Source organism: Mustela lutreola, chromosome 6, assembly GCF_030435805.1.
Source record: "Mustela lutreola isolate mMusLut2 chromosome 6, mMusLut2.pri, whole genome shotgun sequence".
NCBI lineage: Eukaryota > Metazoa > Chordata > Mammalia > Carnivora > Mustelidae > Mustela > Mustela lutreola.
In genome coordinates, this window is record NC_081295.1 from 113,169,919 (window position 1) to 113,197,083 (window position 27,165).

A 27,165-nucleotide genomic window follows, 5' to 3' on the forward strand; every position below is an offset into this window, starting at 1 on the left:
CTGAGTTAATATATTTAGCAGAGCCATTCATAATCTGGCTTTGAATGTTTTTCCTCAGTCAACTGGTCACAAGGAACTCATCATTAAACTTTAGATATGAACTAAGGGTCAAAAATGTTTGTGGGAGCTAACTGCTAATGGAAATTGCTTGGGTTTTGGTTCTGGCCCTGTATATAATACTTTTATTTTTTTTTTTAAGATTTTATTTATTTGACAGACACAGCAATAGAGGGAACACAAGCAGGGGGAGTGGGACAGGGAGAAGCAGGCTTCCCGTGGAGCAGGGAATGGGGCTCCATCCCAGGACCCTGGGATCATGACCTGACCTGAGGGCAGACAATTAACGACTAAGACACCCAGGCGCCCCAGTATCTAATACTTTTAGTAAAGGGGACTCCTTCTCCAGGAGGATCGGGTAACTCCCAGTTTATGATGAGAAACTCAGATTGCATAGCTACCTGATGTCACCTTCTCAGACATTACCAGGCCCAACAGCTAGCCAAGAACTTTCCTGAAAAATTTAAAAAAATAAAAAATAAAAATCTAGGGCTCTGCACTGTGATTCCGTAAGGATTTCCACAAGTTACATAAAGCACCTTGATCTGCCACATATGCTCCAAGCGTCATTGGAACTGTTGGAATTTATGGGCCAACTGGCAGAGCTCCTCCCACGGCAGCCTGGACCAGATGGCAAGCCTTTTCTTGCTCTGCTCTTCACTCCAAACTGTCATCTTTCAGGTCATCTGGTCAGTGAGTCAGAACTGACGAATTAGGAGTTCGCTGAACGACTAGATATTTAAGAAATAAAAGAACAGTAAAAGGAAGGAGCAAAAGAGTAAAAGGTGCTTCACCTTTGTGTACTATAAAAGAGATCTTTCAAGAGACCTCTGCCTCAGATTAAGAGGAATACACCGAATTATATTCCCTCGTCCAACCTCAGCCCTGATTTGGGGTTTTAGTCAACACAGAGAGGTCAGGGTGGTTTGAGTCGCTCTTCGCGAGAAAGCGGACGCCCTCCACGAACCTTTCCTACAGACTGCGCCGGACGCGAGCGCGGATTCCGAGGGTGAGCTCCGGAAGCCCCGCCCCGGCCCGGCCTCACGCAGGGCCCACCCGTCCAGACGCATGCCCCGCCCAATCACAAGCAGACCCCGCCCAATCACAAGCAGGCCGCACCTTCCGAGAGCTCCGCCCCTCCTCCGGGGTGGACTTCGGTCGGCTCCGCTGGCTCCCCGCCTCCTTGCTTGGACCCACGGGGACGCTGCGGGATTTGGCACCATGTCTGTTTCGAGGCTGGTTCGGTTGCTCGGCTGCGTTCCGGCCACCGCGTGGAGAGCGGCAAGTAAGACGCCCGGCCCCGGGGCCGAAGTCGCGGGCGGGGTCACGAGGCCCCGGTGCCGCGAGAAAGTCCTCCCTCAGGGAAGTCGCGTGTGTCCCGGGCTTCTGAAGGCGCCGGGGGCTACAGAGCTGCTCTTTTTCGGCTCGGCCACCCACGTCTTGGTCCTGGTCAGGTCCCTTCTCCATCCCGGATCTCAGGGGTGGGACTAGGGCTAGATCACCGCACCCAAGCCCTTCCAGCCTGGGCACCCGCTTCCTTCCGGTCACTGGTCAGGAAGGGCAGCAACACCTTCGGGGCTGTTTACTTGGGAGCCCTCAGCGCGCACTGCTCTTCGGTGCTCGTGAAATGAAATGGAAAAGACGGCCCTTGGGGAACGAGACCCATCATTTACTTATTTAATTTACATCAAAAAGGATTTGTGGCAGTTTGCAGTATTAAAAAATTGGAAAAGTGCAGAGGTGGGCCAGAGTAGCAGATTAGTGTAATAAAAATGAGATAAAGTCAAGAATTGTTAATACAAAGCAAGTATGCATGTTTTCAGTAAAAACGAACCGTTTTAAACCCATTTTTGTTGGAAAGCTTTCTCAGTATTTTAAACGTAACCCACAGAGTATGCTAAACTTAGTTCTAATTGAGGACATTCTGGAGAAATTGTGTTAAGTTGGAAACAAAACTACTGCCTCTCCTAGTAATGGGCCCCAGATTTCTATACAGTTTGTTTTTTGTAATCATTTCTCCCCAAACGTATTACTTGTAAATTGTAAACATTATAAATGGTCCAGGAGTGAATAATAAAGTGAAAGTCCCACTTTATCCAAACTCCAAAGTAGTGACTGTAAATTTTGTTGTGTGTTCATTCACCGTCCCTTCTCACTTGTTAACAAGAATGAAGTGTTTGATACCAAAAATGTATATAACACGTTTAAGTTATAAAGCAGAACTTACATTTATGAACTAATTTTCCAATTTAAGAAACAGAATATTTCTCTTACCAAGAGCTCCTGTGTGCTTCTTCCCATTGGAGTTGTTTCTTTATATGGTTTTGGTCTTCATAGAAATGACTTCTTACCATTTGTATTTATTTTGCTTGCGTTTTTCAACTGACACTATACTTTGAGATGCATCTATATTGATGTGTGAGGTTGTAGTTAATCATGCATTTGCGAGAATGTATCATACAGTTTTTCCATTCTTCTTCCCAGTGGACATTTGGGTAATTCTGGAAACACCAGGGTTGCCTCTACACATTCTTGTTATGGATGCTCTAATGCAAGGAGTGGAATTCCTGGAACATATGGTATAGGCCTTTTCCATTTTATAATACGATGCCAAGTAGTAAAGGCATTTCCATTCCTACTGGCAATTACGTACCTACCAGCAGAAACATCAGTTCTTGTTGTTCCACATACTTGTCAACATTTGCTAATTATCAGAAAACTTCATTTTTGTCTGAATAGGGTGTTGAAATGGTATTTTTGCTTCGGGATTTTATATCCACTATCCTAGCTAAATTACTTAACTCTTTTAACTTCTCTAATTAAAGATGTTGAGCATCTTTTCAAATATTTATTAGCTTTTTGGGGGGTGAAATTTCCTCATTTTCTTAATGGATTGTTTGTCTTTCTTATTTATATTCTTTACTAATATTCTTTACTAATGTTCTTTACTAATATTCTGTACTTTACTAATACTCAATACTAAACCTTTTTGAGTTGTGTAAGTGGCAAATAGCCCAGTTTGGGGGCTGTTTTTGTTACACCATCATGGGTTTGTTGTTTTTTTTTTTTTTTAAATCATATATAATAGCAGAATAAAATAACAGAGCTGCATGTATAATCACACAGCTTCAGAAGAAAGGTGTCTTTTTTTTTTAAAGAAAGGTGTCTTTTGAGGAACACATAATCATAATTGTAATCATGTCTTGATCCTTTTGTTTATTGTCAGTGCTTTGTGATCTTGTCTAAAAAAGCCTTTCCTACCCTAAAGTCAGTTACTCTGTATTTTCTTTGCAAAGGTCTGTAGTTTTGCTTTTTATATATAAGCCTTTATTCTGTCAGGACTGATTTTTGTGTATGATGTGAGGCAGGGAATCAGTTTCAGTTATTTTCCATGTCAGTAATCTGTTGTCCCAGGTCCCTATATTGGGCCTTTTCTTCCCTGATATAATGCCAACTCTCTTCAATCAAGTTCTCATAAACATATAGGCATGGATTTATTTCTTGGCTCCATTTTCAGTTCCATAGATCTATTTGTCTATTCCTGTGCTGAAATCACCTGTCTTAATAACCATACCTTTGAAATAAATCTTTTTTTTCCTAAAGATTTTATTTGTCAGAGAGAGAGCAAGCACAAGCAGGGAGAGCTGCACGAGGAGGGAGAAGCAGGCTCTCCCCCGAGCAAGGAGCCCAATGCTGGACTTGATCCCAGGGTCCTGGGATCCTGACCTGAGCTGAAGGCAGACACTTAACTGACTGAGCCACCCAGGGGTTCCAACTTTGTAATAAATTTTGATTATGTAATAGGGCAAATCCTCCCATTTTGTTTTTCAGAAGTGCCTTGGCAATTCTTAGGTATCTGCTTTCCATATCAATTTCTTTTTTTTAATTTTTTTTAAAGATTTTATTTATTTTATTTGACAGACAGAGATTACAAGTAAGCAGAGAGGCAGGCAGAGAGAGAGAGAGAGGAGGAAGCAGGCTCCCTGCTGAGCAGAGAGGCCAATGCGGGACTCAATCCCAGGACCCTGAGATCATGACCTGAGCCGAAGGCAGCGGCTTAACCCACTGAGCCACCCAGGCACCCCTCCATATCAAATTCTTAAAAAAAAAAAAAAAAAAAAAAAGTCCCTGTGATTTGACTAACACTGCTCAATATTTTTTTGAATTGTCATTTTGTGATTGCTGCTTATGTATAGAAACATAATTTACTTATTTGTTGCTTTTGTATCGTATAACCCAGCTAAATTAGGTTATTAATTTAAATAATTTATCGTAGCTAGGTGGGGAGGGTATTTGCTATGTAGGCAGTCATATTAAGGGCAAGTATTAAAAATCTAGTTTCTCACTTTCTAACATATCTTTTTCTTTTCTCTTGTTTTTCTGTCTTGTTCAGATTTCTAATAACATGTTATCTAGAAGTGATGATATCTTGTTTGTAATTGTAAAGGGAATGCATTCATATTTCAAATGTCATATTAGCTGTAGATGTGCCTTTATCAAGTTAATGAAGCCCTATGCTGTGTCCAAAGGGTTTTTATTGTTTTTTATGTATTTGTTTGGTTTTTAAGACTGAATAAACCTTGAAATTTACTGAATTCATTTTTCTTCCTCTTCTTGGGGTGATTATATCATTTTTCTCCTTTAAATCTGGTGAGTTGGTGAATTGTAGATTTTTCTAATGCTAAATACTCTAGCATTCCTAGAAGATACTGTAATTGATCATGATGATTATATTTTTAATATGATGTTGGATTTGGTATGCTAATATTTTGTTTAGAAATTGGCCTATTGGGGCACCTGGGTGGTTCAGTCAGTTAAGCATCTGCCTCTGGCTCAGACCCTGGAATCACCAGGGTCCTGGGATCGAACCTCACATCAGGCTCCCTGATCATCAGGGAGCCTGCTTTTCCCTCTGCCTGCTGCTCCCCTCTGTCTCTCTGTGCTCTCTCTCTGTCAAAAAAATAAATAAAATCTTTAAAAAAAAAAAAAAAAGAACAAGAGCAAGAAGAAGAAGAAGAAATTGGCCTGTAATTTTCCTCTTTTGCAGTTTCGTTTTCTGGTTTTGAAGCTTAAGTTATTCTAGCCTCATACAGTGAATTCAAGAGTCTTACCGCCCTTTTCTCTTCCTTGTTATGTTTTGTTTAAAAAAATTACTCATTCTTAGAGGGTTTGGTATAACTCAAGTATAAAACTATAAGCACTGATGGAATATTTTAAATTACTGGTTTAATTTCTTTAATGGTTACTGCATTCAGTCAGCTTTGATAAGTTAAGTTTTTCTAGAAAATTGTTCATTTTTTACGCTTTCATTATATAGGCATAAGCATAAAGTTCCCTTTTTTTGAAAAATGTTTGCTCTCATATATAATTATGTAGTCTCTTCTCTTCATATTCTTTATTTCGCCTTCTTTTGTTTTTTTCTTATTAGCCTAATCAAAGACTTCACAGCAGTTTTAATCTTTTAAGGGAACCAACTCTTGCTTTTGTTGATTCTCTCACTTGTAAGTCTTTTACTTATGTTATCATTTTCTTCTCTCTGGTTATTTTCTTTCCATTTTCTGTTTGTCTCTCTTTAAAACAAAACTAAAAATATGGAAACGGTGCACCTCATGGCTTGGTTTGGGCTATAATAGCAAATTACCATTGACTGGGTGCTTTAATACCAAACAGTTCTGGAGGCTGGGAAGCCTGAGATCAAGGTGCCACACATCTGGTCTCTGGTGAGAGCCTGCTTCCTGGTTTGCAGATGGCTGTCCTCTCATTGTCTCCTCATGTGCCAGAGAGCAGAAAGCCACAGAAGGCTCTCATATTTCTTCTTCAAAGGGCACTAATCTTGTTCATGAGGGCTCCACCCTCATCACCTAATTACTTCAAAGGAGCCCCACCTTCTAATATCACCACATTAGGGGTTAGAATTTCAGTATATAAATGAGGGTGGTGAAGGGGACTCAAATCTTCAGTTCCTAACATTGATCTTTTGCTTTTATGTGTGTTTGTTGTTTTTTTATTTTCTTTTAAGAAACATGCATGGTAATTAATGGAGCTTCTTACATGAACAACATGTTGGCTGGATTTTGTTTGTTTTATTTTGTTTTTTGGAATCTGACAGTCTATACCTATTTAACTGGAGAGTTCAGATCATTTGTAAGTCATAATTATTGATATAATTGGCTTTATTTCTAACATATTTTTACACCTTCTATTTGTCATACTTAGTTTAAATTAAATATTTTCTTCCATTTTTTTTTTCTCTGCTGGTTTGGAAGATATACATTACCTTTTATTGGTTACCCATGAAATCTAAATGCATACTTAAGGAAATCTGAAGTGAACACCTTCTCCTAAACAGTGCAAAGTGTAAAAATGCTTTGAATTATTATCTTTGTTCAGCCTTTTAGGTGTGTATATGTGTGTGTTCTCATGTATATGTTGGGATGGTATTGTGGTATTGATAACATGACATCACAGTTATTATGGTTTTATATAATCAATAAATAAAACTTTCATTTTCTCTCTGTTCTTATCTCCTTTTTATCTCTTTGTTCTTATCTCACTTTACTTTTGGGATCGTTTTCTTTTTTATTTATTTATTTATTTATTTATTTATTTGACAGAGATCACAAGTAGGCAGAGAGGCAGGAAGAGAGAGAGAGAAGAGGAAGCCAGCTCCCCGCTGAGCAGAGAGCCCGACTCGGGGCTTGATCCCAAGACCCTGGGATCATGACCTGAGCCAAAAGCAGAGGCTTTAACCCACCGAGCCACCCAGGCACCTCTGGGATCATTTTCTTAAAGTACATTGCTTAGCAGTCCCATTCATGACTGTCTTTTGTGGTAAAGGTTCTTCATGTTCTTTTGATATAGGTCTTATTTTTAATCTGAAAATCTGGTTTCTTTAACTTTGTGCTTTTGAAAGGTAGTTTCAGTGGGTGTATCATTTTGTCATAGCTCTATCTTCTGGCTTTTATTATGGCTATGGAGAAGTTATCTGTCCAGTTTTTTCCTTCATTAGTAATCTTTTATCTGGCTGCTTCTTAGATCTTCTATTGATCTGGCTTCCTTGTTGGGGTTGTTCATTTTATATTGTGTCCAGATGTACTTTTTTCCCTTTAATTTGGCATCTTTGTGCTTCGTGTATCTGAAGATTTCTGTCTGTTTTACCTCTCATGGTATTTTCACTATCTCCTTGTGGAATTATAATTAAACAAACATTTGTTAGACCTTCTCATTTTATCCTCTATAAGTTTGAACTTCTCTTTGGTTACTTTCATCTTTGTCTCTATGCTTTTTCCTGCATAACTTCTTCAGAACTTAATTCTAGATCACAGATTCTCTTCTCAACTTTATCTGTTCTATTTAGCCCTTTTATTGAGCTTTAAATTTAAACTGTTACATTCCTAAATTTCTTTGTGTTTTAAGTTGGCCTTTCTTAGTCTTTTACTTATTTCTCCCTTTTGGCCTTTTTCCCCCTTGAACACATTAAATAGTTACATTCTGATTTCAGTGATGTCAGTATGTCACATCTTTATGGTCTGGTCCTATTGGTTGATTTCACTAACTCTTGCTTGTGATGGCTTGTTTCCTCAAATTTTACTGGTATTCTCTCTTGAGACTTGCATGAGACATGAGTTGAGAGGGTATTTCTCCACAGAAGATTTGCTTCTGCAGAGGGTGGTGTGTCGGGAGCACTTCACCTTGACTTGGGTCCACTTTATATAAGATGCTCCCCTTGGGCATTTTTGGACCATGCTGATAGTGTGTAATCAGGCATAAACATAGTGTGGTCAGCCAGTAGTTTCAAAATTTCTGTAAGGGCTTCTTTTTTTTTCATTTCTGCTCGGAATCAAGGTTGAGATGGATACTCTTCCCTCCTTGACTGTTGTCTTCATTAGCTGGAAGTTTGCTTCTAGTTCCTTGCTCTTTTGACCAGCAGCATGAACATCACCTGGAGTTTGTTAAAATGCAGAATCTGAGACCTCACTCAGACCTGCTCAGAGTCTGCATTTTAACAAGATCCTCCAAGTATTTTATATGCACATCAAAATCTTCAGGCTCAATTTCTCTTCTGAGTGCTGAGCCTCCCGGGGTCCTGGCCTCTAGCAGGCTTTTGTTCGGCTCAGGCCCAGAAGACTCCTCTCCCTGCTGCTCTGGGAGCTCTGGGCCCCAGCTGTAGGTGGGAAAGACATAGGATAGGTAGTGGTTTAAGTGTTTGGTGACCTCACTGAATAGCTTTGTTGGTTTATCGTTTTATACTTTCTTAAAGGATCTTTGATTAAGAAATATTTGTGTGTTTTTTCAACCTTTTTAAGTGTCTTATAGCGATAGGTTTTTAGGCATCTCTAATTTATCAGATTGCCAGAAACAGAAGTTGTGAAAGCTTGCTTGTTGTTTGTCTTTTGTTTTCAATCAGTCTTTTTTCCTTTGCTTATTATTCTTTCAGAAGGTTATCTTGTTTGTAATGTGCTTGTAAAGAGTTCTAAAGAGACCTTTTTATTTGAAGATTTTATTTTTTTTAAAGATTTTATTTATTTATTTGACAGACAGAGATCACAAGTAGGCAGAGAGGCAGAGAGAGAGGAGGAAGCAGGCTCCCCACTGAGCAGAGAGCCTGATGTGGAGCTTGATCCCAGGACCCTGAGATCATGACCCAAGCCGAAGGCAGAGGCCTTAACCCAGTGAGCCACCCAGGCGCCCCAAGATTTTATTTATTTATTTGAGACACAGAGAGAGACAGTGAGAGAGGGAACACAAGCAGGGGTGCAGGGGGAGAGGGAGAAGCAGGCTCCTTGCTGAGCAGGGAGCCCGATGTGGGGCTCGATCACAGGATCCTGATAACCTGAGCTGAAGTGAAATGCTTAACGACTTGAGCCACCCTGGTGTCCCTTAAATAGTCTTTGGATAAGGCCAAACCACCCCTTGAAGAAGATGACATGGGCTTTATGGTGGTGATTTCCTTGTTTCTGAAAGGATGATTTTTGCTTTAATTTTGTCAGCTATTGCCCATGCAGTCAAGATAGTCAGAAGCATGCTAAAGGCCACAATGTAATACAAATATTAACATCCAGCTAACTTTTGCGCACTGTAGGGGTTAGTGGCTGATCCCCTGCACCATAAAAAATCCACGTATAACTTTTGACTACCCCAGAACTTAACTACTGATAGCTTACTATTGAGTGGAAGCCTTGTGATAACATGAACAGTTGATTAACACATATTTTGTGTATTATATATATTATATGTTGTATTCTTACAGTAACGGATAGAGAAAATAAACGTTATTTTAAAAAGTCATAAGGAAAAGAAAATACATTTATAGTACTCTGCTGTGAAAAGTACACGTATAAGTGGACTTGTACAGTTCAGACCTGTGTTGTACAAGGGTCAGCTGTAATTACTGTTGCTTAGTACCTGTATTTGATAGGCAGAATCCATAGGAGTGGCGCTGGGCCTCCCCTTCACGTCTTTGCTATGCCTTATGATCCAATAGACCCTTTTCTCTCGCTGTCCGCCCTTCAAGCTACTTGTATGTGCCTTACTGCCTTCACCCCTGCCCGGTGGCTGTGCACGGACTTGATTCCAAAGCTCTAAAGCATGTGGGTACCAAAGAGCACAATGTCCCGTCTTATCTTGTATGATACAGAAATGAGAGGAATTCTCCTCCTCCCCAGTCTGTTACACTGTTAACCTGTCTACAAAAATAATTCTGTTTAGGCCACTATGGTCTCAGAGTCCTTTAAGAAAATTGGTCTTTTAGCTTTTCCTTGTAACCTTTTTTTCTAAGATAAAGTTTCTTCAGAAGACCAGGGGCGCCTGGGTGGCTCAGCGGGTTAAGCCTCTGCCTTCGTCTCTGGTCATGATCTCAGGGTCCTGGGATTGAGTCCCGCATCAGGCTCTCTGCTCAGCAGTGAGCCTGCTTCCCCCTCTCTTTTCCTGCCTCTCTGCCTACTTGTGATCTCTCTCTCTCTCTCTCTTTCTCTCTCTGTCAAATAAATAAATAAAAAATCTTAAAAAAAAAAAAAAAAAAAAAAGAAGAAGAAGAAGAAGTACTCAAGACCAGATCTACAGACTAGTTCTCAAACTTCTCCTTTGCTGCTCCTCTCTCTTTTCCCACAGTACACTCATATTCCGCTTCTTAATCAAAAACCCTTTTGCACATTGACTTCTGTATCCTACGGTTAGGCTCAATGGAGACATACACCTTACTCCCTTTCTCTGAGCTAGGCTGCAGGACAAGTAGAAATATCCTGGTTCTGGGGAGGATACAGACCCAGTGAGGTTCAGGAACCATCTTAGGGTCAGTCACATTGCTAAAAGTAGGAAGACTGGCATTGCAACCCATGTGTGATTCTAGTGCCCTTTGCCCTTAGTTTGCCAGTTTTTTTTTTTTTTTTTTTTTAACTTGTCCATGGTATTACTGAAGGAAAGGGCCAAGCTGCTGTAACAGTTCTGCTGATGGGACAGGCAGGACAACTCTGCTTTGACAGGTAATTCGGGGATCATTGTTCTTTCCATCTTGTTGCTACACCGTCTGTAGGCCAGGGCCGCTGATCAGCCCCATGTACAATAGTTGAATTTTACTTGTTATTTACAACCTATGTTCTGAATGGTTGGACATAGGTTCTGAATGGGCACTGTCTATATCATACAAGTTATTAAATATTTTACGTATCCCCTCCCCTGGGTTTTGTCTGCATCTGCATGGTTGAAGCTGGGTCACTGCCATGTCTGTATTATAACCCAAAGAAGTGGGAAAAGACATCCAGGGCAATCAGCTTTTTGCAGAAGTGGGGCAACCCAGAATTTGCACGCTTCACTTCCAGTCACAACCCATTGGTCACCACTTGGACATGTGGCTGCTTGGCTGCAGGAATGCTGGGAAATGTCTTCTCTAAGCAAGTGGCCCGGTGCTTAGCTTAATAGCGAATGAGATGGGAGTGGGAATCTTAGAACTGAATGGAAGAAGGGAAAAGAAGCTACTTGAGACAGTAGGCAGCTTCCACCACATCTACCTAATGTCACTTTTTCAGAAAATAATTTTGTTCAAACTGATCACAATTACTATAAAGACCGTTAGACCTGCCCCATTGGATTATTGTGAGGTTTAATGAGGTGTCATGTTTTCAGCCCCTAGTACAGAGCCTGACACATAGGAGGCATCTAACCCATGTTTATTACTTGTATTAGTTACATTTAGTACATCTGTATCATTTCAGAGGCAAAATTTTTAGCTTCAGATTATGTCTGCATTATAATTGGTAGTCAAGACTATTTTGTGCCTTTTTTATAATTTTGTGCAAATGCTTAGGAATTTCTGCAGATTTGGAACATACCAAGATTAATTTTTACACTGAATATCATTTCAAGCATTGAATTAAGATATTTTTTTTGATTTGCAAAACAACCAAGCCTAAAACAGAAAGTGCTAATTTATTGTATTGAGTAGAGTCTGAGTGCACAGTAGCAGGTGGTTACTGGTAGTTAAATAAATACTTGGCTGATTTTTAGGCTTCAAAGTAAGTTATTTGATGTACAGGAAGACAGACTTGCTTTGTTACCAGATGCAGAATCTAGTCATTAGCCAGAATAGATGAAAAATATGTCCACATTTAGAATCTAATTTATAACTATTAAAATACTTTCCATATATCTATATTAATTATTAAGGAATTATGATGACTTAGAAACCGCCTTTCATACTTTATAAATTTGTGATGGATTTGTTGATGGATACATAGTTGGACATTAGATAATGAACAGAAGTTTCTATTATGGAAGTTGGCTAAACTTCCTAAATTGGGTTATATTGATGTCACATTCTAAAGAATCCTATATTTTAGATAAGAAGTGACTAACAAAAATCCTGTGATTTGGACTGGAAATATCTTTCAATTGAGCATGGTTTATATTCCCCCAAATCTTCAATATAGTATTTTTTAAATAGTCACAATAAGCCAAGATCAGCTTGTTGTATGAAATATATTAATATAATCAGAAGCTCATATTTCTATATTTTCCATTTCTTAAATAAAAGTAAATGCTGCCTTATAAGATATTGTTGCAGGTTTTCCTCTTTAGCCTTTTCATATATGTTTAAATATTACTATGAGGACATAATAAAAAATTCAGTATGTCCTTAGATAATGGAGTGGGAGTTTGAAGGCAAAATGGTCTGTACTCTAAATCAATAAGTAAAAATTTTTAATAAATAAATGTTTTTATTTTAAGTGCATAGAAATTTTTGTTGATCCACAGTTTTTCTCAGCCAATTAATGTCACAAATATGTAGTATTTTATATAAGTGACCATGTAGTTGGGAGAAAACTGTATTAATTCTGCAGATCATTGTCATAGCTTTATTAAAACATTCAGTAGGGCGCCTGGGTGGCTCAGTTGGTTGGACGACTGCCTTCGGCTCAGGTCATGATCCTGGAGTCCCGGGATCGAGTCCCACATCAGGCTCCCAGCTCCATGGGGAGTCTGCTTCTCCCTCTGACCTTCTCCTCGCTCATGTTCTCTCTCACTGTCTCTCTCTCAAATAAATAAATAAAATCTTTAAAAAAAAAAAAAAAAAAAAAAAACATTCAGTTGTGTATTTTTTTAATCCTTGTGTTTTGTGGGCTCTTGGATCTGTGGGAGAATGATTGTTTGTATTCTAACTGGTCATTCAAACAATAATTTTGCTACTCCCTGAGCTATATGCAGTAGATATGCAAATGAACAGCCACTATTTCAAAATTGTTAATACAGTTTGTATGTAATGTTAACTTTATGTACTCTTACAAACAAGTCTTACATAAATTTCAAGTTGGCTGTGGAGGGTATGTACATATAAAAAGAGAGAAAGATATATATATATGCAAATATTTATATGCATATATATATATATATATATATATATATTTGTGTGTGTATGTATGGCTGTTTGTATATATATAATTGTTTTTAAGTAATTCGTGCACCCAGCATGGGGCTTGAAATCACAACCCCAAGATCAGTAGTCATAACTGACTGAGCTAGCCAGGAACCCCTATATATAATTTTTTAAAGCAGATGGTAAGGTGATGTCATGATAGCTATAATATGAATAAAATACATATAATAAAAGAAAATTCTCATTATTTGTAATGCTACCGGGAGCTTCCAGATAATACTGTAATGATAATATTAGATAAAATTTGTCACGATGGTAAAAGCTTTGCATGAATTGTCTTGTTTAATTTATTTAGTAACTCATGAGATAGGTACTGTTACCTTTAATTTAGAAGGGAGGAAACAGATGTAGGAAGGGTAAGTCACTTGACCAAAGGTCGAACAACTAAAACTGCATTAGTTTCCTGCTGCTGCTATAACCAGTTGTCACAAACCTAGTGGGAGGTGAGAAGTCTGAAGTGGGTGAGAAATCTCTGGACTGACATCAAAGTGTTCAGACTGTGTTCTGGATGCTCTAGGGGGACAATCTCTTTCTTCCCTTTCCAACTTCTCAAGGCTGCTGAAGTTCCTTTCCTCTATCTTCAAAGCCGGCAGTGACCATTACGGCTGTCTTATGCTGACGTCCTTCTGGTTCTCTCTTCCAATTGTCTCTTCCCCTTTAAGGATTCTTGTGACTACAGTGGACCCACACAGATAGTCCAGGGTAGTTGCTCTAGTCTAAGATCATATGATTAGCAGCCTCAATTCAGACTGCTACCTAAATTCTTTACCATGGGACCTCACCTCTTTATAGTTTCTGAGTGTGAGATTCCAATCATCTTTGAAAGCCATTATTCTGCTTACCACAGGGGTGTAACTAGAACTGGTCCCCAACTCTGTCGGCCTCTGAAGCCATTCCTTTAGGAAGTTCAAAACCCACCCCCGAAGTCATTTTTTCAGGATGGTTTTGTACTCACTGAACATGATCTTAACAAGGGTTGGATAACTTTCATAGCAGTTTAGAAAGTTTAGCTTTCTCCATATGACCGATGGAGAAGTGATCTCATTTTTATGCTGTAAATGCCTAGTACATTTTTAAATGTTTAATTGGCAGGGAAATAGAATCATGATTAGGATTCAAATATAAGAATACTAAATACAGTCTCTTGTAATTTAAATAGTAAATATTGTCATTAAAACTTTGTATACTTAGTTAACGCTTCATATCTTATTTCTGTTACTTAGAAATTCCTGTGCTTCACACAGGAATCAGTATTTCATATATATAAGTTTTTACAATTTTGATAATGGTTAATTCATTTTAAAGTTCTTCTTTTTAAACTGATAATATTGGTTGCCTCTGAGAAAGGGAAATAGCTGTTTAAAAGATAGAGGAAAGAATTTTCATTGTATGTCCTTTTGTACAAACAAAACAAATAAATAAACAAATAAAACAAATTAATAAAAAACAAATAAATGTTAACTTTTTAAAGTAGAATAAAAGAACAGCTTCTAATTTTTCACTGTCTCCACTCTCCAGGATCACCCCTCTCATGTCATTCTGTGAGGAAAATGAGTTCTCAAGGAGAAAAATCCAAACCTATCAAACAATCTCTTAAGAAGCCAAAGTTACCAGAAGGTCGTTTTGATGCACCAGAAGATTCTAATTTAGAGAAAGAACCACTGACAAGTGAGTATGGGCGTACCTCACAGATATTACATGTTTGGTTCTAGATCACTGCAATAAAGCAAATGTGGTGGTAAAGCAAGTCAGATAACTTTTTTGACTTCCCAGTATGTATTAAAGTTATGTTTACACTGTACTGCAGACTGTAAAGTGTGCAATAGCACTGTGTCTAAAATACATATGTATGTATGTGTGTGTGTGTGTGTGTGTATATATATGTATATAAAATTTAACTTAAAAACACTTTATTGCTAAATAATACTATCATCTGCGCTTTCAGTGAGTCCTAATGTTTTTCTGGTGGAGGGACTTGCCACAGCGCTAATGGCTACCAACTGACTAGGGTGATACTTGCTATAACAATTTCCTAAAACAAGTCAATAGTGAAGTTTGGCACATTGATTTATTCCTTTCACGGAAGATTCCTCTGTACCACGAGATGCTGTTTGGTAGCATTTTACCCACAGTAGAACTTCTTTCAAAATTGGGGTCAGTCATCTCAAACCTTGCCACTTCTTTGTCAGCTAAGTTTGTGTGATACTCTGTACCGTTTATTGTCATCTGAACAGTCTTCCCAGCATCTTCACCAGGAGTAGAGTCCATCTCACAAAACCACTCTCTTCACTCGTCCATAAGAAGCAACTCCTCTGTTCAAGTTTGATCAAGAGATTGCAGCAGTTTGGTCCCATCTTCAGGCTCCACTTCTAGTTCTAGTTCTCTTGCTCTTTCCACCACATCTGCAGGCACTTCCTCCACAGAAGTCCTGAGCTTCTCTCCTCAAAGGCATTCATGTGGGTTGGAATCAACTTCTTCCAAACTCCTTTTAATGGTCATATTTTGAACTCTTCCCATGAATCACACGTGTTCTTCACGGCATCAAAATGGTGCCTCCTTTCCAGAAGGTTTTCAGTTTACTTTGAATCCATCAGAGGAACCATTACCTATGACAGCTGCAGCCTTACAAAATGTATTCCTTAAATAATAAGACTTGAAAGTAGAATGACTCCTTGATCCACGGGCTGCAGAATGGATGCTGTGTTAAGCAGGCATGAAAACAACATTCTCACCGAACATCTCCATCAGAGCCCTTGGTGGATGCGGTACACCATCAATGAGCAGTCATATTTTGAAAGGAATCTTTTTTTCTGAGCCATAGGTCTCATCAGTGGGCTTAAAATACCAAGTAAACCATGTTATGGGCAGATGTGCTGTCATCCAGGCTTTGTTGCTCTACTTACAGAGCACAGGCAGCGTAGATTTAGCGTAATTCTTAAGTGTCCCAGGATTTAGGGAATGGCAAATGAGCACTGGCTTCTACTTAAAGTCACCAGCTGCATTAGCCCCTAATAGGAGAGTTAGCCTGTTCTTTGAAGCTTCGAAGCCAGGCAATAACTTCTCTTCTCTAGCTATGAAAGTCCTAGAAGGCATCATTTTCCTGTAGAAGGCTATTTTGTCTACACTAAAAATTCATTGTTCAGTGAGCCACCCTCATTTCTTATCTCAGCTAGATCTTCTGGAGAACATGCGGCAGCTTCTCCATCAGCACGGGTGATGTTACGGAGATGTCTTCTTTCTCCATATCAGCAATAAGACTGTTGCCTTTCTTATCACTTGTATTCACTGAAGTAGCACTTTTCATTTCTTTCAAGAACTTTTCCTTTGCCTGCACAATTTGAAAACAAAAAACAAAAAAAACCCATGGTATCTGTGAAGCACAGTAAGATGAGGTATGACTGTATGGTAAAGCATCTCGTAATTTTTTTTTTAAGATTTTATTTATTTATTTGACAGAGAGAAATCACAAGTAGATGGAGAGGCAGGAAGAGAGCAAGGGAAGCAGGCTCCCTGCTGAGCAGAGAGCCCGATGCGGGACTCGATCCCAGGACCCTGAGATTATGACCTGAGCTGAAGGCAGCGGCTTAACCCACTGAGCCACCCAGGCGCCCCATATCTCGTAATTTTTGAAGTGTCATAGAAGATATTTTAGTTATTGAGGAAAATAGGATGAAATATGTTGTTTATAATTCTTTATTAACATAAGAAGGCATATTTCACAATGAATAAATTAACCATATTCACCATCACTAGATTTAAAAGAATAGTTTAAAAGAAAGTGTAGGTTTAAAAGAATAATTTCCAGGGGACGCCTGGGTGGCTCAGTTGGTTAAGCATCTGCCTTTAGCTCAGGTCATGATCCCAGGGTCCTGGGATCAAGCCCTGCATTGGGGGTCCCTGCTCAGCAGGGAGCCTACTTCTGCCTCTGCCTGCCACTCCCCCTGCCTGTGCTCCCTCTCCCCGCAACAAATATATAAATAAATAAATCTTTTTTAAAAATAATAATTTCCAAGCCGCTCACAGTGATTGGCTGTTTTATTTATTATAGCCCATTATTCACATTATGAAGTATACGACTTGAGACCTGTTTCATTGCAAATAACTTGATAACCACTTGAGTAGACTCAAACAAAAGGTAGTACAGGTTGTCGCTGGACTACAAGGTACACAGGTGGAATACCCCAAGGCAGTGATGCTGCTAGGCTTTGAAGAAAGATGAACCTTGGGACTAAACACTGTATGGAAAGCAGGATATTCTCCCTCCTCTTGTCCCTGGTCACTTCTCTACATCATTTTCTGTCATCAGACTCCCTTCCAAGTCCAATGGGCAAAGGAACTACTCCTAGCTGTTACTCAGGTCAATAGAACAACTAGACCAAAATTAACAATTGTTATTTTCTAATTCCAAAATTCTTTTTTTTTTTTTTTTAAAGATTTACTTATTTATTTATCTGAGAGCAAAGCCTGAGGGTGGGGTGGGGGTAGGGGAAGGAGAGGAAGTGAATCTTGAACAGACTTCCTGCTGAGCGCAGAGCCTGAGGCAGGGCTAGATCCCAGGACCCTGAGATCTCAACCTGAGCCAAAGGCAAGAGCTGGTTGCTCAACCAGCTGAGCCACCTAGATACTCCTAATTCCAGATTTCTTAAGAAGAGAGTTCGTTGGCCAAGCTTGGATCAAGTGTCTAGAGCTAAATCAGAGTGGCCAGTGGGGAGGGTCACAGATGAAGGTGGTTATCCTCACCATAGCCATGTGGTTGGAGAAAGAGAAGGGGAAGTTTGGAGAAAGAAGAACTTTTTTGAGGGTGGTGTGGTGAGAGACTAAATATTGTTTTGCATTTAACATATACAAAATCTGACTCATGTCTTACAGCTCTGTTTTTTAAAGTGCTACTTATTTTCATTCTGTACTCTTTGCTATCTTTGAATTGTGAAACATGTGCAAGTATTACCTAGTCAAAAAATAATGTTTTAAATTGCATAAACATAAACATACCAGTTTGAAATTTTGGGAGATGGGCTGCCCTGCTTGTCTCCTGAGAGTTAACCCATCTATGTAGTGAAGCATCCTAGGCAAGAAGATATCAACAGAGGATACAGGGACCTTTTATCTGGACCTCTTCAAAACATAAAAACTTTTCTTTTTGTTCATTCAGTTAAATATTTCAGTTTATAGCTTTCATTAAAGCTTAAATTATAGCTTTAGTTATAGCTAAGTTAAAGCTTAGACTTTACTAAGGCCAATCTGAAAACTAAGTCAATCAGCCAAAATGATGGAGACTTTTAAGAAGCATAATCTAAGGTAAAATTTTCTTTCATAGTTTTAGCCAAGCACAAAAATCTAAGAGGAAATTTTTCATTAAAACATCATAAACAAAAGTAGCAATCCCAGAAGTAAACTCAGTTGGCTTTTGAGAAGGTTGCAAGATCATTCAGTGGGGGAAAAGACAGTCTTTTCTATACGTGGTGCTGGGAACACCTGAAGTCCACATGCAAAAGTATGAAATTGGATCCTTACCTTATACCATGTTTAAAAATTAAATATGTTAAAACCCTTAAATTAAGAGATAAAACTATGAAATTCTTAGATGAAAACATTGGCGGAAAATCATGATACTAATTTTGAAAGCAGTTTCATGGTCATGACACCAAAAGCATAGACAGCAAATACAAAAATATATAAATTGGACATTATTAAAATTAATAAATTTTATATCAAAAGATAGTATCAAAGGATATTATCAAGAAAGTGAAAAGTTAACCTATGGAATTGTGGAAAATATTTGTAGAGCATGTATCTTGACAAAAATACTGAGAATAAGTAGAAACTCCTACAACTCCACAAAAACAACTCAATTCAAAAATGGACAAATGACTTGAATATACATTTCTCCAAATAAGATATACAAATGACTAACATGCACTTGAAAATGTGCTCAACATCACATTCTCTACATCACAGGATGAGATACCACTTCACACCAACTAAGATGGCTACAATTTAAGAAAAACCAGAAAACAAGTGATGACAACAATGTGGAGAAATTGGAACCCCTGTGTTTCTGGCAGGAACATAAAGTGATGCAACTACTATGGGAAACAGTTTGGCAATTTTCAGAAAAAGTCAGCTATAGACCCCAACAATTCTAGGTATATATCCAAAACAATGGAAAGCAGGGACTTTAGCAGGTATCTGTATACCTTTGTTCCTAGCAGCTTCATTCATGGTAGCCAAAAGAAACAGCTCAGATGTCCATCCATAGATAAATGGATAAACAAAATGTGGTATGTGGAATACTATTCAGTCCGAAAAAGGAATGGCATTTTGATTCCTACAGTATGGATGGACCTTGAAAACATTATGGTTATGTAAAATAAGCTAGACAGAGGGACAAATATATGATTCCACTCAAATTAGGTACCTAGGGTAGGCAAATTCATAGAAACAAGGTACAATAGTGGTTATCAAAGTCTGGGGTGGGGGGAAAGGAAAGGTTTTTGCTTAATGGGTACAGAGTTTACATTGAGGATGATGAAAAACTTTGGAGTGTAGTACAGTGGTTACAGACCATTGAGAATGTAGTTATTGCCACTGAACTGTATACTTACAAATGGTTAAAATGATAATTATTGTATACATTTAATACAATAAAAAAGAAAAATACATTTTTTTAAAGATTTTATTTATTTATTTGACAGACAGAGATCACAGGTAGGCAGAGAGGCAGGCAGAGAGAGAGGAGGAAGCAGCCTCCCTGATGAGCAGAGAGCCCAATGCAGGGCTCAATCCCTGTACCCTGGGATCATGACCTGAGCCGAAGGCAGAGAATTTAACCCACTGAGCCGCTCAGTCACCCCGGAAAAAATACATTTCAAAAGATAATCATCTGTTTGACACAATGCTAGGTATTCATTGTAACTTTTGAGTTGCTGAAATGTATTTTGAACATACCATCTCTTCTCTTCGAAGCTGGTCTAGTAAATATCACCAAACCCAGCAAATGCTTTTCAATCCCCATTTTATAGGAACTGCCCACAAGCTTCAGCATTGTTAACCACTGCTTCTGGAAATCTCCTGTCTTGGTTTTGGTTATGCTTTGTCCAGTTCTCCTCCTATTCCATTTCTTCCTGAACTCTTTTTTAAGCTCTTCTACCTTCTACCTACCAGAAGCAGAGATTCAGAAATCTGCAGATAGTTCTTCACTCCTGCTTCCTCCTGTGTCCTGGCTCCTAGTCTTGTTGGTACCACCTTCTTAACATTTGTCAAACTCCTCTCCTCTTATCTGTCCTATCAAAAAAGCCCAAATTCAAGCATCTGTGGTTCTGTTGGTCTGTCCTCTTTCTGTTTCCTTCCTTCTAGGCTTGTCTCCCTGCTTCTGGTATATACGTTGTTCTAAGAAAAGTATATAGGTTGTCCCTTTGCAGAGAGTAGGCTTCATTATTAAGATAATAAAGGAAGATTGTTTGCAGCTGAGTATGCTGTTTGATGCAAAGGTGAATGAGGAAAATGAGATACAAAAATAACTGTGAACAGGATGTTGTGTGATAACCAGCTTAAGAGATGTGCAAAGAAGTTCAGAAAAAAAGAGAAAAGAGATAACATTTGAGCTGGGATATAAAGGTACAATAAAATCACAAGTAGTTAAGGAGTGGTAGGAACATGTTTCAAGAAAGAAAGGTGTGGTCAGAGAGAAAGAGGCTAGGGAACATGGTACCTGTGAGACACGGCCAGTGGGCCTTCTGGCTGCAGCATAGAGTGTACATAGTGGATTAATAAAATCTAAAGCTAGAGAGGTAGATACGGCTCAAACTGAGAGGGCCTGAGGTACCAGGTTATAGCATATGGGCTTTATGCAGTGGACAGTGAGGAAAGCTCTGAATGTTTTTGAATGGAGATTATTTTAATCAGCTTTACTAAAGTATAATCTGTGTATAATAAAATTCACCCATTTTAAGTAAACACGTTGGTGAATTTTAACAGTGTTTATCGTCATGTAACCAACACAAAGTATACAACGATTCCATCCCACAAGGAGCCCCTAGTGCCTCTTTATAATTAGTCTCATTTCCCCATCCCTCTGGCAACAGTGAATCTGTTCTCTGTCATTTCCTAGGATTTTATATAAATGAAATCATATAGTACATAGTCTTTTGTGTCTGGCTTATTTCACTTAATGTGATGTGGAGGAGGGATTCTGTTTTATAAAGATTAATTCATCCTTCTCAGCAGATTAGGCTGACATCATGAGAGTCAGAAAACAGATGAGTTAGAAAACGCTTGTATTAGTCTAGAATGTGACTCAGCATGACTCAGGGTGGTACTAGCGAGAGTAAAAAGTTTCAGAAAACTGCAGGTTATTATGAGGGTGAAAATTAGGTTAAAGAAACATGAGGTGAAAAGCCTCCATAGAAGTTTGGTCGGAAAGAAGAAAACTCAAGGCTGTGGGACTTGGAGAGAGAACATATTCAGGAGATAATGAAATCAATGCAGATAACGTAAGTGGACATGAGAATCACTAGGAAAGAGGACAAGGACCTCTGTGTTCCCAGTATGTGAGGTTACTGGTATGAGTATTGATAGGAAGGATAATGGGGAGACGTGAAGCTGTGAACCAAGTGTTGATCCTATCCAAGAAAACAAAAAGTCTTTATTACCAGATTGGAGCAAAGTGTTGGACAAGTGAATGGTGTAGAATTCAAAAGAGGAAAAGCTATAGAGGTTTGGTGGGAGATAAGAAGCTGGAAGTAGCAGTGAGGCACAGGAAGGTCTTGACATTTTCTTCCCTCGTGCTGTGGACTGAATTGTGTCTCCCTGAACTCCATTTCAAAGCCCTAACCCCCAAAGTGGTGGTATTTGGAGATGGGGCCTTTGAGAAATAATTGGGTTTAAATGAGGTCATGAGACTGGGGCCTCATGATGGAATTCGTGCTCTCATACCAAAAGACACTGGAGAGCTCGCTGTCTTTCTCTTATGCCTTGAGAGGACACAATGCCATCTGTAAGCCAGGAAGATAGTCTTCACCAGAACCCAGCCATGCTGGCATCCTGATCTCAGACTCATAGCCTCCAGATAGAAGAAAGTTAACTTCTGTTGTTGAAGCCGGTCAGTCTGTGGCAGTTTGTTATGGCAGCCCAAGCTGACTAAGGCATTCAGCGAACCCTGGAGATATGGGAGACAGAAGAGCTTCCCTTTGAGGCTTTCAGAGAAGTCCAAGGATGGAGTGTTTTAGAAAACAGAGTGATAGGTGGGGAAGAGATTATTCATAGTGGAGAAGGAATTTTAAAAATAGATAAGTATTTGAAAGTTTTCAAGGTAAATTTTCTATTTTCTTTTTCCTAGAGCAGGACTACATGATTTTGGCAATGTTCATTTAGCTTTCTAAAGAGACAACAGCTTAAGAATTGGGGTTTTCTAATAGCTGATTCTTCTTCCGTTCTTCCCATATACAGAGCAGTAGTTTATGGGCTGAGAACAAGACTGCAACCAGAATGTCTGCATTCAAATTCTGTTTTACCACAGTAGTAGCGATGTGACTAGGAGAACCTTTCTGAACCTCTTTGTGCCTCATTTTCCTCATCTGTAAAATGGAGACCATATTTGTTCCTGTCCCGTAGGACTATCATGAGGACAAAATGAGTTACTGTGAATAAAGTGCTCAAAAGTAGGCCTGACTCAAGATGGATGGTCCTATTATGAACACACAGTATTAATAGTAATATCTGTTATATCCATAAACGGCAGTATCAGCCAACTACTTGCTGAAGCCAAAACCCTATGAAGAAACACAAGAGTTCTCATAGCTAAAATTAATTGAGCATTCTTATGTAGCCAGCACTGAGCTAAATCCTTTACAGGCTAAATCAGGTACAATTGTTGTACCCATTTTACTGATAAGAAAACTGAGGCGCTGAGCCAAAATAATTTTGTTTCAAGACCTTTCAAACAGTATGGATTTGTACTCTATATTCCCTGCATTCCTTTCCTTCTCTTACAATCCATCAGCATATATGCAGCTAACTCCCCACATTGGGGCCTGAGAACATTCCAAGAATTCTAAGTAATTAATGTAGGTGATAAGGTCTATTGAATATGACAGTTGTATCCTGAAGTGATTTCTCAAACTTGGGAAAAAGGTTACAGTTCATTTAAAAGACTGCATAGCAATAACCTAGTCAGTGGTATCTCCTGTAATCCTGTCTTCAAAATTGGCCAGAATGCCTTTCTCATCTCTGTTGACTACAGTTTTTGCATCTTCTTCTGTCTTTCTTTAGAATTCCCAGATGATGTTAATCCTGTTACCAAAGAAAAAGGTGGACCCAGAGGCCCAGAACCTACCCGATACGGAGATTGGGAACGAAAAGGACGCTGTATTGATTTTTAAGACACATATATTACTAACTTCACTATCTTTTTCTGAATATGTAGATCCGAATTTATTTCCACTTGTTTGCTTTCTGTATATCCTTTAAGTCATTTAGTTTCTATAATGTGTTTAAAAACATAAATAATGCCTTGAAAGAAAATATGCTGCTATAAAGTAAAGAAGGGTAATTTAAAAAAAAAAAAAGTAAGAAAGGGGAAATAGTTCTGTATTAGCACATTGTTACTTTAAGTAAATTGGAATATATAAATGATGGTTAGAGCTGCAAACTCATTTCATCACATTTCAGTTTTATCAGCTGCTTACAAAATGCAAATGTAAATAAAACAAGTTTTAATGATTTTTATTGCCACATGCTAGGTAACAGTGACTTTTTATGTGTGAGTTAAATAATACATTATAGTTTGGTAAGGCCATAGTAACAACAGAAAATCTAACTCAGACCAGATTACTTGGTTCAGATCCTGGCTCTGCTACTTATTAGCCATGTGATCTTGGGAAAGTTATTTAACTTCTCTATACCTCAGTTATCTTCATGTATAAATTGAAATTAATACTAGTCCTACCTCATAGGGTAGTGGGAAGATATTTAAATGAGTAAGTACACGTAAACCACTTGGAACAGTGCATAGCACATAGCTCTCACTGTAAGTGTAGCTGTCCTTCAATTTTATTTTATTTTTATTTTTTTTTTTAAAGATTTTATTTATTTATTTGACAGACAGAGATCACAAGTAGGCAGAGAGGCCGGCAGAGACAGAGAGAGAGGGAAGCAGGCCCCCTGCTGAGCAGAGAGCCCGATGCGGGACTCGATCCCAGGACCCCGAGACCATGACCTGAGCCGAAGGCAGCGGCTTAACCCACTGAGCCACCCAGGCGCCCTGTCCTTCAATTTTAAATGTATTTTTCCAAGTCTCTAGGGGACTCTGTGGGGAAATATTAAGAAACCAAGTTTGGAATACTTGAACTGAAATTGTTTTATATGAATATAGCATTAAAAATCATTAGTTGGAAAATTAGTGATTTTTTTGCATGAATGGACTGAGCTGAATACATACTAGTTTGTTAAACATAAAATTTAGATACAGAGGGTCAATAAAATTTAGATACAAAGCAGAGGATGAAATGGGCCAGCTTAGTCAGTTTTGATGACTCAAAAGCTTTTCTGTTGTGGCCTTTGGATAACTGGGTCATGAAAAAGTCATATCCAGTTTACAGCTGTGGAATGAAGGAAGACTTGGAAACAAATCGCCTAAGGCATCCTATCCTCTGGCTTTACTCAGTCCCAGAGACTGAACCTTCAGCCCCCAGGCTACACTTAAATTACCTAGGAAGAAAGGGTTTGCAGGGTCTGTAGAAGACAATGCAGTGGGCTGACAATGTTTTTTTTTTCTAAAACAATATTTATTTTTGTTCCTAAATTATTCAACTGAATTGATGACCGGAACAAAGCAAAGAATGGCCATGTAGTCATTGTATTCAGGGATTTTTATACACAGCTTATTCTGTATAGTGACAATGAACGAATATAGATTGTGATGTCTACTGAGCCCTAAAGAAAACTGCTAGAGGAAGGAGGGGTAGAGCAGTCAGGGAACAGATGCAACAGCACAGAGCCAGTCACTGGCCTAATCGTAGCTCGCTTGTATAAGCAGTGGAGGGGGTTGTATAAAAATGTGAGTTTGAGGAATTTTCTCTCATTTGATTCATTCAATATTCAATTTCTAAAAATCTTAAAAAGGATTCTCATGAGAATTTGTTTTTTTTAGTCATGTATAAAATGACCAACTATTGCTACTAAAAACTGTGATATGACTTAAAGTACAATATTACTTGAGAATATTGTAGATTGTAGGCAATTTATGTGAAGAATATAAACTTTCTTAAAAGTGTATTCTCCTCAGAAACAAACTAAGTGGTGTGGTAATTGGGCCTAGTCATTCGGTCTTTGTATCGGTTCTCGTTCTCTCAGTCAACATATGTCCTTCTAATGGCAGTTACTGTGTATGCTGCTGAGTAATAACCACATTCCTTTAAAAACATTCTGTCAATTAGTCATCGTTCAGTTAGCCCACATTAGTGAAAGTTTTTATTAGGTTAATGTTCCAGAAGTACTTACTTCAAATTATTTTGTATAGTTTCAACTGTGTGTGTGGTTTGTGATACAGGAGAGACAACTTAGATACTTCAAAAACTAATACAAAATATGTAACAACTGGAATGTTGTATTAAGAGAATCCTTAATCGGTTAATAGTAACGTGTTTCATGACAGCCGTCAAATACATAGGTACAATTCGGTGGCATGAAAACATTTATGGTCTTTATGTCCATCGAACATAAACGAAAAAAGCCTGAAGACCTCCAAAAGATGATGTAGCAGTAGTGGAAATGCACCACTCACATTTCCTTGTATGGGAAGCAGGGTTGACTGAGAACCCCAACTGCTGCCCCATGGGATCCGCCCCTGCGTTCCTGCTGAGGCCCCACTTCCCCCAGGCTGTTCCCAGCCAGTGAATGAGTGTGTTGGCCCATTCACGCTTGGCTCAAGGACTCCCCGTTAGCCTGCCCAGTACTTTCTTACGACTGTCGACTGTCGGCTGCCTAAGACTTCTTACACCAGTCCCCCTTTCCTCTCTCTCCCCATCACAGGTGTCAGACTCTGCCTACTTTCCTCCTTTATAGTTCAAAATGTTTCCCCAGCAAATCTCTTTCACATTTAATCCCACTTTAGCATTTGTTTCTCGGAGAACCCAAACTAACACATGTAGTTTTAAAAGAACAACTTATGAAAGAACTTATAGACAGACTCATATACCAAAGCTTGTGGCTTTTTCTAGTACAGTCATGGTCCTAACCACTTAAATTTTACATTGCTTGGGGATTTCTGAGAAATTATAGGTTGTGCATTTATGGAGAAGGCTTGTACCATGGAACCTTGTACATTTTAGATGTTTGGGTAGAATTGAAATATGTTCAGCATTTTTCTTATTTTGAATTCAGTTACTGTGACCTATTACTAAACTTGAAGAGCCAGTTCATTGGATGAATAGTATGACTTAACAATGAATAAACTTAGTAACAGTAGTTGTTAATGATGTATCAGCAATTTTAATGATACTTTCAGAACAGGGTAGTAATTTTTATAAGTATAAGATAAGAGTGGCAGTGGACTTTTTTTTTTTTTTTTAAGATTTTATTTATTTATTTGACAGAGAGAAAGAGAAAGAGAGCACAAACAGGCAGAGTGGCAGGGAGAGGGAGAAGCAGGCTCTCCGCTGAGCAGAGAGCCTCACTTGGGGCTCCTAGGATCATGACCTGAGATGAAGGCAGATGCTTAACAGACTTAGCCACTAGGCGCCCCATGATACTGTTTTGATTGAGGTATATTGAAGAAAAAACCTGGCTTCACACAGATCTGAAGTTAGAAAAGGGAGGATCTCACAGGTCCCCTGAAAGGTCTTGGGGACCCCCAGAGCCCTTGGACCACACACTTCAAGAACTGCTAAGCTGATCTAAGAAAGGAGGGTGCTAAATGCAGACTGTTTGGAAGGGCAAGCAGAACTGGCTGAGCCTCTAAGCCCAAATTTCAGAACCACACACCAGCGCTGGCTGGAGAAAAGAGCTTCTCCCCAAAATCCTAGTTGGCTGCCCCTCTCCCCTACAAGAACTTGCCACAGCCGCCACTGGAGAAGCCCGAGTCCCGGACGCTGCTGCCAACCACACTGACAAAGACTTGGTAGCTTTCCGTCCCTCATCTAACCTGTGTCTGCATCATTGTCCTATGTGGTTGGACACTGAAG

General features: G+C 38.9%; 1 protein-coding gene across 1 annotated transcript; it reads left to right on the top strand.

Annotated features, from left to right (window-relative positions):
- Window positions 1-1,110: 1,110 nt before the first annotated feature.
- Window positions 1,111-23,716, top strand: SDHAF4 (succinate dehydrogenase complex assembly factor 4). The gene is made up of 3 exons (XM_059178390.1): window positions 1,111-1,342; window positions 14,504-14,653; window positions 23,255-23,716. The coding sequence occupies exons 1-3, from the start codon at window positions 1,126-1,128 to the stop codon at window positions 23,362-23,364; spliced, it is 477 nt and encodes a 158-aa protein (XP_059034373.1). The 5' UTR covers window positions 1,111-1,125; the 3' UTR covers window positions 23,365-23,716.
- Window positions 23,717-27,165: the final 3,449 nt, after the last annotated feature.